Source organism: Panthera pardus, unplaced genomic scaffold (assembly GCF_024362965.1).
Source record: "Panthera pardus isolate Hobbes unplaced genomic scaffold, ASM2436296v1 HiC_scaffold_8, whole genome shotgun sequence".
NCBI classification, from domain to species: Eukaryota; Metazoa; Chordata; class Mammalia; order Carnivora; family Felidae; genus Panthera; species Panthera pardus.
The window spans coordinates 155,406,206-155,421,212 of NW_026527013.1; the positions used below are offsets into that span (position 1 = coordinate 155,406,206).

The window sequence follows — 15,007 nt, forward strand, 5'->3', positions numbered from 1 at the left end:
GCAGCTAAGCCCAATTTCTGCTCTTCCTTCACCTCCTCTCAGCCATATCTGTTTCTGGAATCTTCCACTGCCCTGAGATTATACTCTTCTTGGATCTAGATGACTTCTTCACCCTGTTCTGGAGCTGCCAGGCTTCCTGTTGGACTTGATTTATGGCAGTGACCCTATCCTGAAGTTCTCTTTGTTAGCCTCTTATGCATCTGCTAACTCTTTCCCTGTAGCATGCTGCAGTCAGTGTAGCAGTGAGAGGGAGCATGGCCATTCTTAGGAGAGATTATTCCAGTACCCAGGATTTTAGCCACAAGTGAAAGCTTCAAGCTCTTTGAATGATAAGAGAAGTAGCAGAAAAATAGAAGCCAAAATCTGTTGTGATGCCATAGACTCCCCTATAATTTTGAGGCTGAGAGCATGGGATTGAGAAACGATATTTGGAGGTTCTGTTCTAGGCTCTGATGTCTGTCAGCTTTGGATAATGTTAAGTACTCTCTTTTAGTCTCATTTTTCTCATTTGTAAAGTGAGGATAAAAGATAATAACCTCAGAGGATTGTTGTGAGCATTAAACGAGATAATGGGTGTAACCCTACTACTGTGTGATGAGTGCTCACGTCATGTTTTGTCCTTGGTTCTTCACATCATTATGGGATATGGGCAGAGACACAACCAAGAAAACATAGGCTACTGGTGTAATGCATTTCTGTTTGGAGATTTTTATTTTGCGTTTGGAGAAAATAGTGGCCTGTATAGTCAATGACTAGAGCCAGTGGGATACAGAGAGAGTAGAAGGGTGTCATTTATCTTTAGTGATGTTCTCGATCCAGGAGGTATATTTGTGAACATTGGTGTAGATTCCGACATCCCCTCCCATGAAGTGTCCGACCTCGATTCCCTGGAGCTTGTTTTTGCAGATGACAGTAGCGACGGCCACCTCCTACCAGAGATCATGCAGAGGGAGAGAGACAAGAGAGATATGATTGGATCTTCTCACAGGAGCCCTCTAGTCCCCCAGTTGGATGAGCCCTGCCTAGAGGTAGGCTCATGGGTTATGAAAACAGCACCGAATTGGGAGATAGGAAGCTGGAGTCATTTATCTAGCTTTGTTGTAACTAGCCTTGTTTCATCTTGAGAAAGTCAGAGAAAAACCTCTCTAGAACTCACATGTAAAATGAGTCAAACCCCATTTATTTGGACTGGTGAAGCGAGTTTCCCTTGTGAAAAGTTTGAATTCTTTTTTAAAGCAATGCCTGTTTTTTCTTGCAGCTATGAGAGTAATAAATCTAGCAAAGTGTTATTAACTAGAGGGATTGCATGCCACACTTTAATGGATAAAGACATCTGTAAGGAGGGCCTGGTTCAGCCTTATCAAATTCTCAAAAGATTGCGAGAGGATGAGGGCTTTCTAATTTTCTAATCGCTGTCACGATTAAACTAGACACATACAAGCAAATGAATGTTGAATATAGAGAAAAGATTACCCCAAAAATTCGGCTGAACACTTTCACAAATTTCACACATAAGGAGTTCCTGTGGCTTTTTCCTTGTTCAGTTTTCTGGCACTCTTTATCAGACATCACAGGAGCCTCCAGGTTCTGCCTTAAATCAGGATGCCTGCCTGAGGGAAGACAGGATAAAAAAGGTTGACTGCTCGCAACTGTTATTTAGACTCTCCAGTCACCGCCCTGTGTTTCAACTGGTGTTTTGTGTGTATGTCTGAAGAAAAAAGGGCTGAGAAAAGGCAAGGATCTTGTGCATGGTTATGAGAGTTAATCTAGAGGATTGAAAAATAGCCTGCATGTCTCTTTTAAGAAGTGGTTTTCTTTCCATCGTATCTAGTTTTGGAGGAATATGGGGTGACCTGACTCAAGTCCTCAGAGGTGTCCCCTACGTGCAAAATGAGCCTGGATGCAAGGGAGGAAAACAGTGTCTCTGATGTGAACCATGTGTCTGGCACTCAGGAATAGTGTGGCCTGTGTGCAGAGTCCAATGGCCTGGTGGCCTCGGCTGCTGGAGCCTGGAGGAGGTAGCTCTGTGTCATCGTGTCATCACTGGGTTGGGAGGAGCTTTGGACTTCCGGATGAGTCTCTTTTTGCTAGCACCCTCATGGTCTCCATCCATTCTCCTCTCCTCTCTTCTCAGCTCTGTGGACATGGGTGACCGATGACCCTGATTTGCTGTGGAAGGTACACTCACCATTGTTATCTTGGCTCCAGTCCAAACCTGAGAGCAGACAGACAGTGCCTGGCCGGACATTGCTGGTGGCGAGGGCAAGTGGCTGGACTTTGTTGTTGAGGTTGGCAGGCTTAGCCAGCTTAATGAGCATGAGGTCATCCTGGGGGGCGCTATGGCTGTAGTTCCAGTAGCGGATAATCTGAATGGGGTTAATTGTCTGCTCTGTGCCATCTCTGACTCTGATCCTGAAATTTCCCAGCATCACTTTCAGGTTTCTGGAGGGAGAAGGGGGTGGGAGTAATCACCGTCACCATCATCACCACCACCACCACCATCACCATCACCATCATCATCAAAGATATTAAATGTTATAATGTGTCAGGTACTATGCCAGTTGCTCGGTCTGGATTCTGGATTACCTCATTTACTACTTACAACAAAACTATGAAGTGGATTCTATCTTTAATCTATTTAACAGATGATGGAACCACATAGCAGTAATTCCCCCATGGTCACACAGTAGGTGGTGGAGCCTTAACCACTGTGTTTTCATGTAGCATCCTTCATGTAGTAGAGAGGAAAATCACGCATGGCATAGAAATAATATTTTCCCTCCACTCCAGCTCCAGCTTCTCCAACTGAGCATTTCCATTCTGGTGGAGGTAAGACAATGGCATGACCTGAGTGGTGGAGATCTGTTGGTTTCATTAGAACCACTCACAACCCTGCTTCATCCTGCTCTCTGCCTTTGGAAGGTGTTACATATGGATTAAGCCAATGGGTTCTCCTGTCCTCTGCTCTCTGATTGGGTTTTGGTTGATAGCAAGCACCAGGAAGTAGTTAGAGGAGAAGAGTGAGGTTTGAGTATTTATCCTCCAAGCTCCCTTCCTGCAGGGCTACCCCAGCTTCTATCAGGCAATCCCTGTACACAGGGCTTCCTCTCTTCCTTTCTCTCTCCTCCCACCCTCCCCTGCTCTCCTCCCCTTTGAACCAACCTCTCCTCTTGCCCCTTTAGGTCTAGGGGGAGTAACTGTACCCTTCTAATACTAATCCTGGGGGCACTGAACTCTTCTTTGTGCTTCCCCTATAACTTGTCCGTACCTTTGTCGTTAGTCATTTTTAAAAATTTTCCTCAATTTTCCCAATTTGAGTGTACCCTCAGTTACTTGCTGGTCCCTTAATTGATAAAACACATTCATCTCATCAGTAAAAAACTTGAAACAAACTGATGGGAGACTGAGGAGGCACGGTGTATGGAGCAGGTTTCCTTCCCAGCAGCAGTAGTGACATTTGGAGCTGGGTAATTGTTGAGGGGGGCACATTGTAGAATGTTTAGTAGCATCCTTGCCATGGGCCCTATTCTCTAGATAGATGCCAGTAGCACAGCACCCCTCAGCCCACTGTGACAACCAAAAATATCTTCACTTTGCCAAATGTACCCTGGAAGGAAAAGTTGCCTCCCGTTGAGAACCACTCATGTAGAATGAATCAGTCTATTTCAGGGGGTGGGAGTGAGGGTTCCCAACACTCACGGTAAGTAGCAGTGAGCTGGGGCCAGCACCCAGTTGTTTTTGATGAGGACACCCACACAGGGGTTGAAGTGCGACTTGAGGTATACCAAGTAGGGAGCATGGTCGTCTTTCTGCACAGATGCGTGAGTAGAGAAAACTGTCCCTGAGAAAATAATTAGTATTCTTAACATATAAAACATTCTTAATATAGAAGACATATCTTAGGACAAATAAGACAGTTAACAGTTTCCTAGTTGAAAGGAACATGGATAGTTTTCTTTCTTTTTCTTTCTTTCTTTCTTTCTTTCTTTCTTTCTTTCTTTCTTTCTTTCTCTCTCTCTTTTTCTTCCTTTCTTTCTTTCTTTCTTTCTTTCTTTCTTTCTTTCTTTCTTTCTTTCTTTCTTTCTTTCTTATTATTTTAATGTCTATTTCATTTTTGAGAGAGAGAGAGCCAGAGTATGAGCAGGGAGAGGGAGAGAGGGAGACAGAATCTGAAGCAGGCTCCAGGCTCTGAACTGTTAGCCCAGAGCCCAAGATGGGGTTCGAACTCATGAACCGTGAGATCATGACCTGAGCCAAAGTCAGATGCTTAGCTGACTGAGCCACCCAGGTGCCCCTAGAATATGGATAATTTTAAAGAAATAATTGATTGGCCAGGAAATATGAAAATGTTTGACCGTCTTTTTCTAATAAAATGTAAATTAAAATGACATACCATTTTATTTGATACTTATAATATTAATTTTTGGTTTAATGTTGATAATATTGAATCTAAGAAAGTACAATGAAGAGACTCTTTTACTACATGTAGCAACGTGAATTGATTCTGTCTTTTTGAAAAGCAATTTAGAAATAGGCATCAAAAGTGTAAATAGTTCATCACTTGTGACCTAATAGTTCCAACCCTAAGAATCTATCCTAAAATAATCAGATATAGACAAAGATTATGAATGTGTGCTCATTTTAACACTATTTATAATAGGTAAACACTGGAAATATAAGTTTCCAATATAGTAATGTAGGGCATTTGAAATAAAAGTACATCAATATATGGAAATATTAAAATTGTATTTATAAAGAATATTAAACAGCAAAGGAAATATTAATAACCTTTCTTTAAGTTAAAAATGATAATGAAATGTATATTAATCTAGTAATCCAGTTGTCTAAAAACAAGCAAAGAAACAAAAAGATAAACCATTTGAATGACAAATAAATAAATGAAGCCTGAGAGTAAGTTGGAGTGTTAGCATGTGTTGACTGTGAGGTGAGATTATGAAGTGTTTATTTTTTTCCTACTTTTTAATATTTCTAAGTTTTTAATATTAACATGTAATATTTAAAAAATGAATTATTAAAGAAAAACACTTAAGAAAGGGAGGAAGGCTGCTTGTAGTATCAGAAATAAAGTACTGTTCTTACCTCGGCTGCCCTTGGTTCTTCCATTTATCCTTCCCAAGTCTTGGCCTCCACCTCCCCACACCCTTTTATGATCACATAGTTAAAAATCCCAAGGGAAAAAGGACAGGAGGCATTGAGCTCTTGTTCTAAGTGCTTTACATGGATTTATTTAACACTTTCACAACATCTCTATGATGTAGTTAGTAATATCCCCATTTTGATTGAAGAAACTAAAGCATGGGTAGATTGACTTGTCTGTGCACACACGGCTAATAGTGATGCAACATAGACGGTCTGGAGGTGGTGGGAGATGCCTCACCAGCAAATTCTGCCATCAGAAGGACTCATGGAAGTCAGAGAGTACAGGGGGTAGAGCCCTTGCATTTGATCTTTTGTTTCTACCTTCTTCACTCCCTGCTTTCTGAGTCTCTAAGCTTCTGGAATAGGGGGGATATCAGACTTCGGAATGTGTTCTTTGTCCCTGTGACCACACTGGGACTTGCCCAGTGGGTGATGAAGCCCACATTTTAGAATCACCAGTGGGGAATGCTCACTGTCGAGCACTCTCCAAGGCAAGTGAGCACCATCACCCGTCCCATAGCTTAGCACTGGAAGGGTGAGCTCAGCCTCATGGGAGCCTATGGGTGTGGTCTGGGACAGGAGATACCTACTTCTGTCCATGACCGCTTTTCTTGGACTCTTCTTTTGTACCCTCTACACACCCCAATCTGCCTTCCTCCAGCCTGCATTAACCTGTGCCTTATAGGACAGAGTAGAAGCTCATGGATACATACCAGCAAGGACACCCAAATAAAAGATAAATTTCATAGCAGTCCAGATCTTTCCCCGTGAGATGCAGAAGATCAGCAGAGTATGGAACTCTCAGGAATACCTGGTAGAATCAATGGCTATGGTTAGGCGTGGGGACCCAAAATAGGATGGGAAAGCAGATCTGGACATAAATGGGGGGAGGGAAGAAGGCTCCAGGTAGACAGATGAAGGTCCTTCTGCTCCAGGGAGGCTGGGGGATGGGAGACTGTGCCTCTCTTGGGTCTTTCAAAGAAGGAAAAAGAAGCCTTGTTCCTTAGACTTCCAGATCCAGGTTCCTCTCCCTGCTATGCCTCAAAGCCCATCTGCCCAAGTCAGCTGTCTATGGGAAAGGGACTCTGGCTCAGGACTCATCTTCCTCAGGGAGTTTCTGAGGCCAGGGCTGTGGGGGACAAGATGCTCTACCTTAGCTCAGGTAGACAGTGTCCCCAGGTTTGCTCTGAAAACCCTAATAGTTACTTATACTTTCCCTTAGCCCCTCCCATCTTTATTACACTGGCTTCACCTTTCCCTGTGACCACTGTTTCATCACTCAGTCATCATCACCACCAGGTCTGGTGGTCCTGATCACCAGCTTTGAGCCAAGGAAATGTGGAAATGAAAAGCACTCATAGAACAGTTATTTTGACAGTTGGAGAATGGTTTACATTCTGGATTATATTAAATTTAGGATCTTCTGTGTTTTGGTGACAGTTCACAAGGCAGGACCTGTTGGTGCTTTTTACCTAATGAAAAGATTTCTCCGGCAATGATAAATGGCTAGGGTCATCCTCGGCTAATTTGGAGACACTCTAACAAGAACAGTTTCACTATTAGCTAACATTCATTGAACACTTACCGAATCCGAGGCACTGAGCTACATTCTTTACTTCTTTATGGACATTGTCCATGGGGATTTTGTATCAGGTCAGTCTGAGATTTGTAAAATTACTATACTTTGTGCCACTCTAATCCTTCAGGGTTTCTTAAACCCATAATCTCATTCCAGTGGCACAACAACCTGCAAAGAGGAGACAGGGCTGGGGTGTTTTTTTTCTTGATCTGTAGGTGGCCAAACTGAAACAGAATTTAAGTCATTTTCTCAAAGTCACACATGATTGGAAAGATAGAAGTAGAATCCTGATCTCCTTATTGGGTACACACAGCTTTTCAACTATATCCTCCAGGCTTTGGCTAATCAACTAGCATTCCTAGACCTCGAAAGGTCCATTCCATCACACAAGTTCCCTGAGAATAGGGCTTCGTTATGAAATATGCTTGAGGTTCAAAGACAGGATGGAGCTATGGAAGGTTTTCTGTTGGTGAGGGTAGGAGTAGTTAGCACAGGTGAAAAGTTGAGAAAGAGATATTCTTTACTCTGAAGTTGTTTGTCCTAGATTTTTTGCAAAGTTTATGGACCAGGAAGGGAGTTTGGGTCCTTTCCAAAAACAACAGATTTTCTGGAGGAGGCTGTTACTGGGGACAGCTACCGGTCTATGAGTCTCAAATTAGTATCTCCAGCCCAGACCACCTGTCCCACAGATACAACTGCCTCCTGGAAACCTTTTTTTTTTTTTTTTTTTGCATCTGCTTTAGCTCCCTGAGATCTTGAGGTTTAGCATGTCAAAATTTAACCCTTCATGCCTCCAGCCTTTTAAATGCATTCTTTGCCTGTTTTTCTTATTTTAGGAGATAACTCTGCCTTCCATTTGTTTGATTTCTCTCTCTTTCTGACCACTCAACCTCAAACCATCCTACTTCCAGATGTCTCTTAAATCCATCCTTATCTTTCCATCCTCACCGCTGTCATCCTGATCTAGGCCATAATCTTGTTGTGCTTGAACTCCTGTATATGCCCATCTAGTGTTGCTCAACTTGGCCTTCTCTTTTGTACTCAGAATTGTTTTTTCCCCTTGAAATGCAGATGAGATCATGCCAGTCTCCTTTTAAAAACTCTTCAGTAGTTCCCTGCTGCCAGTAGCGTAATCCCCCAGCATGCTTTAGGGGCCTCCCTTGATCCTCATCCCATTTTGTCCTCTTCAGTCCTCTCTGCTCAGCTTCTCTCTGCCTCCCCTCTCCCACCCCCCTACCCCACACACTTTTCTCCAGGCCTACCAAACCACTTTCAATTGCAGGTTTTCTTGTTTCAATACTAATACCTTTTTAACATTAGCCTTTGAATGCTCTCTGCAGTTTGCTAATCCCATTTATTTTTTCCTTTTTTGCTTTAGGATACTGATATCTGATATGGACATTGTTCTTTAAGCTTCTTTTTGAAAAAATAATTTTAGGATTCTATGGAGGCATGGATGGGTGTGTGTGTGTGTGTGTGTGTGTGTGTGTGTGATATTAAATATTTCCTCATATGTTCGTAATTTTTTGTTATGAAGTTCCTTATTGGTATTATCACAGATTCTGTGTACACATGGGGACATATCTGTCCATAGCCTCATTCCACAAACCATCAGGTTTATAGAGACTCTAATTGTAGCGTTGCATTTTGCCATCTGACTGATTTTCTGTTTAGGTAATATTCTTCTTATATTCTGCCACCAAAAATCAATTTGAAAAAGGCAGCTACAGAGAAAGGAGAGAATGAGAGAGAGAGACAGCGAGTGAGAGAGAGAGAGAGAGAGAGAGCGAGCTACAGCCAGGAGGGCAGTGTAATAACAGATTTAGAGATCTGACAAGAACCACTTGTGTGGGTATTGATTGGGAACTTTTATTCAAATGGTGTCTGTGGTTGTGAGACAAGACCTGTGCAAGTCAAGCAGTTCTGAGGAGGGGTGGTCTGGGCATCACCTGCATAGAGGGGAGGGGGTCAGTGTCACACAGAAGGGTGGGACTCAGCTCTGCTTCATCAGAGTGGCCCGGAAAGGAAAGGGGTCAATGGGACATGTAGAAGGAGGGATGCTAGTCACACATTGTGGGGAAGGGACCAGTGGAAAGAACTGAGAGGCCAGGGGAGAAACTTGGGATGAATTTGAACTCCACAGAAGGTCTGCTTGACGCCTGCTTTGGAATTCTTTTCCCTAGATGAGGTTGATAAAGCTCAGATCCCTGCTCATCTTCCCATAGGGCCGGCCTCGTCAGACTGAGGTTTCCGTGCCTACTGACAGAGGTGGGCGGCTGCGACTGATGAACCCGCTTTCACACTGAGGGTCCAGAGTGGAAGGAGATGCCCCTAGATGATAGACTTCTGTAGAATCCGTATCCTCGGATCTCCTGCCTGCACCTTCTTCACCTGCTGTTCAGAATCCCCAAGCAGGGCATAAGTTCTGTCCCTGTCTTGTGCCTGTTAGTTTCCATCCATATCCTCAGCGCAGGATTCAGACATCAGCATGAATCGTATCCTGTTAACCTTGCTGATGGTGACTGGTGAGTGACCGAAGGGATCTCTTTGTCATGGTTATTAGGATGCTGTCGTCTATTAGGACGCTGTCTGGGGGTGAGGCTATGGAGCTGTGTCAGGGAGGAGAGCTGGAGGGTCAAGGGCATGCAAGTTTGGGAGGAGGAGGATACATTACTCCTTTTCTGTACAGTCTCAGTCATTTGTAGGACCTAAGTAAAACTTTTTATTTTGGGATTCAAATCTTCTCTCAATGTATGATAAAGTTCTTGGGCTAAAACATGGAGGCAATCCGGAAAGGAAGGTGGAGATAGGAGCCTGGAAGGGTGTATAGGAACTTATGAAACACGTAGGAAACAAAGCAGCAGGTATTCTGCTGTAGGGTTCAAAAGGAAAATGTCACTTTTGCCCTTTGTGATTTAAATGTAATGTGCAATGATAATAATAATAATCACCATCACTGCCGCCACCATAAAAACATATACCTATATAGTGCTTATATAATAGACACTGCTGTTTACGTGTTAACTCATTAAATTCTTTTTTTAAGTTTATTTATTTATTTTTGAGAGAGAAAGAGAGAGTGCTAGTGCACATGCTTGTGCAGGGGAGCACAGGAGGCAGGGAGGGGCCGAGAGAAAGGGAGAGAGAGAATCCCAGGAGCCCCACAGGGTGCTCAAACCCACGAACCCCTGATATCATGACCTGAGCCGAAATCAAGAGTTAGTTGCTGAGCCGAGTGAGCCACCCAGGTGCCTCTAACCCATTTAATTCTTAAAACAACTTTGTGCCATAAGTATTATTGCTGTCTTTTTTTTTTTTTTTTTTGATGAGGAAACCAAGGCATAGAGTAATTATGACATGCCCATAATGAAGTTGCTATGGCTCTGTAATTAGGCATTTATACTCTTTTACCTAGTTAGGGACAGATACCCTAACCTCTCTGAACCTCAGTTTCTGTATGTGCAACATGAGAAAAATATGTATCTTTTAACGACATGCCGTGATTCCTATACCTATGTTAGACTGAGTGGAGTTAACCAAGTTAATTGGGTAGGGACTGGGTAGGTCGTTTTAGATAGAGGAGCCAGTAAGTGTGAAGGTCATGAGGTGTGACATGTTTAACTAAAAGCCCATCTGTGTGGTTGGAGCACAGAGGAAGGAAGTAGATTAAGAATCATATAGTAGAGGGTCTTTTAGCCTTAATTTTAGAAATGATCCTGAGTATAATAGGAATCCTTTAAAGAGTTTTAAATATGAGAGTTATATTACCACATTTATGATTGTAAAATATTCATGTGACTTCAGTAGGAGAATGGATTTGAGTAGAGATATGGGTTATGGGTGGGAAAGATCTGGGGAGAAATTTAAGAGACTGTTGCAACTGTCAGGGCAACAGAGTAGACTAGGGTGGTGGCAGTGAGGATGTAAGAAAGTAAAAGGATTCCGGAGGTAACAAGGAGATAGAAGTTGTGATCAGTTGAATGTGAGGAATGAAGGGTAGGAAAAAGTAAAGGGTGTCATCCAGATTTCTGGTTGGGTGAATGGTGGTACAATTTACTGAAATAGGGAACACTGGAAAAGAAGGAGGCATTTGGGGAAGAAGACAAATTACATTTTTCACTTACTGAGTTCGAAGTGCTTTTGAGATATCAAATGGAGATGTCCACCTGAATCCAAGGGTCGGGAACTCACGACAGGAGTCTGAGCTGGGATACAGATTTGGGAATTTGGGAATTTTGAAAGGATTTGAATTCATAGGAATGAGTGAAAAAGATTACTTGAAAATAATTTACAGAAAAGAAATGTGTAAAAGACAGAACTATGAAGAATTCCAGTTGCCTTTCTTGGTTTAAAATTTTTATTCTGAAATAATTATGCATTTATAGGAAGTTGCAAGAAATGTACAGAGGAGTCCCACGTGTCCTTCCTGTAGTTTCCACCATGGTAACATCTTGTGTAACTATGGCACGATAGCAAATCATGGGAGTAACATTGGTATGATCCACAGAGTTTATTCAGCTTTCCCCAGTTTTACCTGTGTGTGTGTGTGTGTGTGTGTGTGTGTGTGTGTGTGTGTGTGTGTATTTAAATCTGTACAACTTCACATGTGTAGGTCTGTGCATCCACCACCATTTTCAGGACACAGAACAGTCCATCAGCAGAGCCTCCTTCCTATTGCCCTTCTACCCACACACCGTTTCATTCTCCCTCCTCCACACCGCCCCCCTTTCCTAACCCATGGCAACTACTAATGTGTTCTCCATTCCTGTAATTTTCTTGTTTCAAGAATATTATACAAATGGAATCATAGAGTATGTTGTATTTAGGATTGGCTCTTTTCATTTAGCATAATCCCCTAGAGATTTGTCCAAGATGTGTGTATATTAACTATTAATTCTTTTTATTACTATTATTCTGTGGAATGGATGTACTCTAGTTTGCTTAATCATTCATCCATTGAAGGACATCTAGGTTGTTTTCAGGTTTTAACTTTTAAGAATAAACCTGCTGCATTTTTGTGTGATAGTAAGTTTTTGTTTGTCTGGGATGTAAGTCCAAGAGTGCAGTTTCTGCCATATGGTAATTGTATGTTTAGTTTTATAGCATATTGTTTTTCAGGTTGGCTTCACCATTTTAGATTCTCACCAACAATGTATAAGTGACCTATTTTGTCCACCTCCGTGCCAGCATTTGGTGTTGTCACCAAATTGCACTATTTTTCATACTAGCTGTTCTGTTAGATACATAGTAATACCTCATTGAAATTTTAATGTTTATTTTTCCTGTGACTGAGGATGTTGAATATCTCTTCATATGCCTGTTTACCTCATGGATATTTTCTTTAGTGAAGTGTTTTTTCTTGTCTTTTTCCTATTTTCTAATCAGACTGTTGAGTCTGAGAGTATGTATATAGATCAGATACAAGTCTTTTCTCAGCTAGGAGGTTTGCACATATATTTCCAAGTCCATAACTTGTCTTTAAACTGTCTTCAGAGGGTCTTTTATAAAGCAATTGTTTTTAATTTTGATGAGTATACCCAGGGAAGTTGGTGTTAGGCTGTTCCTTAAGTCCCCAGGTTCCTTAGGCAGTCCCCTTACTTCTTTCCATTATTCAGAGTCTTTCTATCTTTGTTTGTTGTGTTTGTTGTGCAGGGGCTTTCAGTTGAGGAACTGAAGAGCTGGGGGGAATGGGGCTACTCCTTCTTGGATCAAATGGAAAGGTGAGCTCTAATGCTTTAGGGGCTGCTGGAAGAGGAGAGCCCAGTAAAGTACCTTATGAGGCAGGAGAAAATAAAAGTGTAATATACACCATCAGAGGAGCTGTTTCTAGGAGGAGGAGGTAGTTAATGTGTTCTATGTCTGTGGCAAGTTAAGAAAGTTAAAGCTGCAGACGCAGTGGAGACAGATGTTGCATGAATACGGAGTTAAGATTTGCCCAGTTGAAGTATGACTCAAGGACATTAGGACAAGGGAGTTCTGAAGAGTAATAAGAATATCATTAAAATGATGAATAAAGGAATCTGACTCAGGTAGAGAGGGAAGGTAAAATAGGCAAGGACCGATTGGAATGGAAGGAAAGGAGGCAATGTGTAAGTTTCTAGCACATTCTTAGAATCAGTGACTTTGTAAAGCTCAGTCAAGAGTGAGTTAAGGCACCAGGGGTTTGGTGGAAAGGAATCTGAGAAGTTTTTGAGTAAATGACCCATATTTAGTTGGGGGCTCAGCCGGGTGTATTAGGAGAAAATGTGTTCCTCAGCTTTCCTTGGAAGTCCCTGTGGCTTGAAGGAGCTCTGTCTTGTTGCTGCAGGTAAGAAGGAGCTAGTGTAGTGCATACTTCTTAAAAGCCAACCAGAGAAGGTCTGGAGTCAGGGATAGATTGTGGGAATTAAATAAGACTTAGATTTATACACTGGAATATCTTAGAGTGAAGGAACGTGAAGATTTTCTGTGTCAATGGTTCTCAACTTTTCTGAGCATGAGAACCCCTTTTAGTCTTAAAATTTATTTATTTATTTATTTATTTATTTATTTATTTATTTATTTATTTACTTACTTACTTACTTACTTACTTACTTACTTACTTACTTATAGTGCAAGTGGGGGAGAGGAGCAGAAGGAAAGAGAGAGAAAGAGAGAGAGAATCCCAAGTAGGCAAGTAGGCTCCACTCTCAGCATGGAGCCTGACACAGGGCTTGATCCCACAACCCTGGGATCATGACCTGAGTTGAAATCAAGAGTCAGATGCTCAACTGATTGAGCCACCCAGGCACCCCTATTTTGAATCTTTTAATGATAATTATTGATTGAATACTTATGTAATGAGAAGGTAGATAATCTTTGTTAAAGCAATGTGTATCTTATTATCAGAATACTGTTTAAATGGATTTCCTGTCAGTTTTATTTTTGAAATAGGTCTTATGTCCATCCATCCACTTAGATGCTCTTCTCCAGCTCCCCCACTGCTACTTTAGTGCAAGGCACATCACTTTTTGCCAGGTCACTTCAGTAAGCGCGACTGTTTCTATAATCCATTTCTAGTAAAAATCCAGTGATTTTTTTTTAAATCCAGTGATTTTTAAAAAAATAATTGGATCACATGACTTCTGTACATTCAAATTCTTTAATAGATTTTTTATTACACTTAGAATAAAATCCTCCTCTCAAGGCTCCTCTTAGGCCAATCTTTTCCTCTCCCACTAGGCTTCAATTTCTTTGGCTCTCTTCAGACTCCTGAGCATTTCTCAGTTCTTTCCCATCCTTGAGCCTTTGCACACGCAGTTCTGGAAAAGCTCTTTCTTCTGCTCTTCCCATGGCTGGTTTTTCTCATCTTTGCTGTCTCAGATTACCCGTCACTTACCCAGCAAGTACTTTTTTGCCCACCCAAACTAAATTAGATCCTTTGTTTACCCTCTCTTCTTATTCTTTCTCATGGAAAATTCTATCTCATCCAACTTATAGCTATCTATTGATGTGTTTATTTGCTTATTGTCTCCCGCCCTCATTTCATGAAGGCAAAGTCTACTTCTATTGAATACCCTTTTATATTAACATCAAATATGTTGCCTGGCACATAGTAGATATTCAGGAAATATTTTTTAAATAAATGCATGCATATATGAATTTGGGAAAAAAAGTACACACACATATACATAACATTAGGTCTTAGTCTTCTGATGATGGTTGCTTCACTTATGGATTCAGAAAACCATTTCATTAATTTCAGAGCCTCCCAGTGGATCCCTGCATACAAGGTGAATTTTACTCCAATCACTCATACATTTTGAGTTCCTACCATGTGCCAGACACTGTCCCAGATAGTGGGGGATATTGTACACATCATTGTTCCTTCACTGCTTATCGTCTATAGGTGAAAACCCTAGGACCCAGAAACAGAAATTGAGAAAGCAAGAGAAACCCAAATTGGAACAAAGTGACAAAGACAAGAAAGGATCAGAGAAAATCTCCAGAAACAATAACAAAACAAGTAATAAAATGGCAGTAAATACATATCTATCAATAATTACTTTGAATGTAAGTGGACTAAATGCTCCAATCAAAAGACAGAGGTGTATGAATGTATTTAAAAACAGACCCAACTAGGTGTGCCTAGGTGGCTCAGTCAGTTAAGTGTCTGACTTTGGCTCAGGTCATGATATCATGGTTCATGAGTTCAAGCCCCATGTTGGGCTGTGTGCTGACAGCTCAGGGCCTGGAGCCTGCTTCAGATTCTGTGTCTCCCTCTCTCTCTGTCCCTCCCCAACTCGCACT

The 15,007-nt window shown here is 41.7% G+C and overlaps 2 protein-coding genes across 4 annotated transcripts in view; one reads left to right on the top strand and one right to left on the bottom strand.

The window, feature by feature from the left end:
- Positions 1 to 683: 683 nt before the first annotated feature.
- Positions 684 to 6,356, bottom strand: PRSS37 (serine protease 37). The gene is made up of 6 exons (XM_019452989.2): positions 6,313 to 6,356; positions 5,874 to 5,971; positions 3,700 to 3,841; positions 2,189 to 2,442; positions 1,474 to 1,610; positions 684 to 929 (listed from the first exon to the last, which is right to left on the bottom strand). The coding sequence occupies exons 2-6, from the start codon at positions 5,905 to 5,907 to the stop codon at positions 789 to 791; spliced, it is 708 nt and encodes a 235-aa protein (XP_019308534.1). The 5' UTR covers positions 5,908 to 5,971; positions 6,313 to 6,356; the 3' UTR covers positions 684 to 788.
- Positions 6,357 to 8,772: 2,416 nt separating this feature from the next.
- The window catches only part of LOC109269133 (serine protease 58-like), a 94,612-nt gene continuing 88,377 nt past the window's right edge, over positions 8,773 to 15,007 (top strand). For all 3 annotated transcript variants that reach the window (XR_008420393.1, XM_053897558.1, XM_053897557.1), the window contains exon 1: positions 8,773 to 9,264. Coding sequence is in view for 2 of the 3 variants with exons in the window: in XM_053897558.1 (XP_053753533.1) it covers positions 9,228 to 9,264 (37 nt within the window). In the remaining variant the exon portion in view is untranslated. The remainder of the gene's footprint in view (positions 9,265 to 15,007) is intronic.

Coding starts and splice junctions, on each gene's coding strand:
- PRSS37 (XM_019452989.2), bottom strand. CDS start 5,907: ATGAAATTTATCTTTTATTTGGGTGTCCTTGCTG. Junction 3,842..5,873: donor TTATTTGGGTGTCCTTGCTG/GTATGTATCCAT, acceptor TTATTTTCTCAG/GGACAGTTTTCTCTACTCAC. Junction 930..1,473: donor TGTTCAGCCGAATTTTTGGG/GTAATCTTTTCT, acceptor GATCTCTGGTAG/GAGGTGGCCGTCGCTACTGT.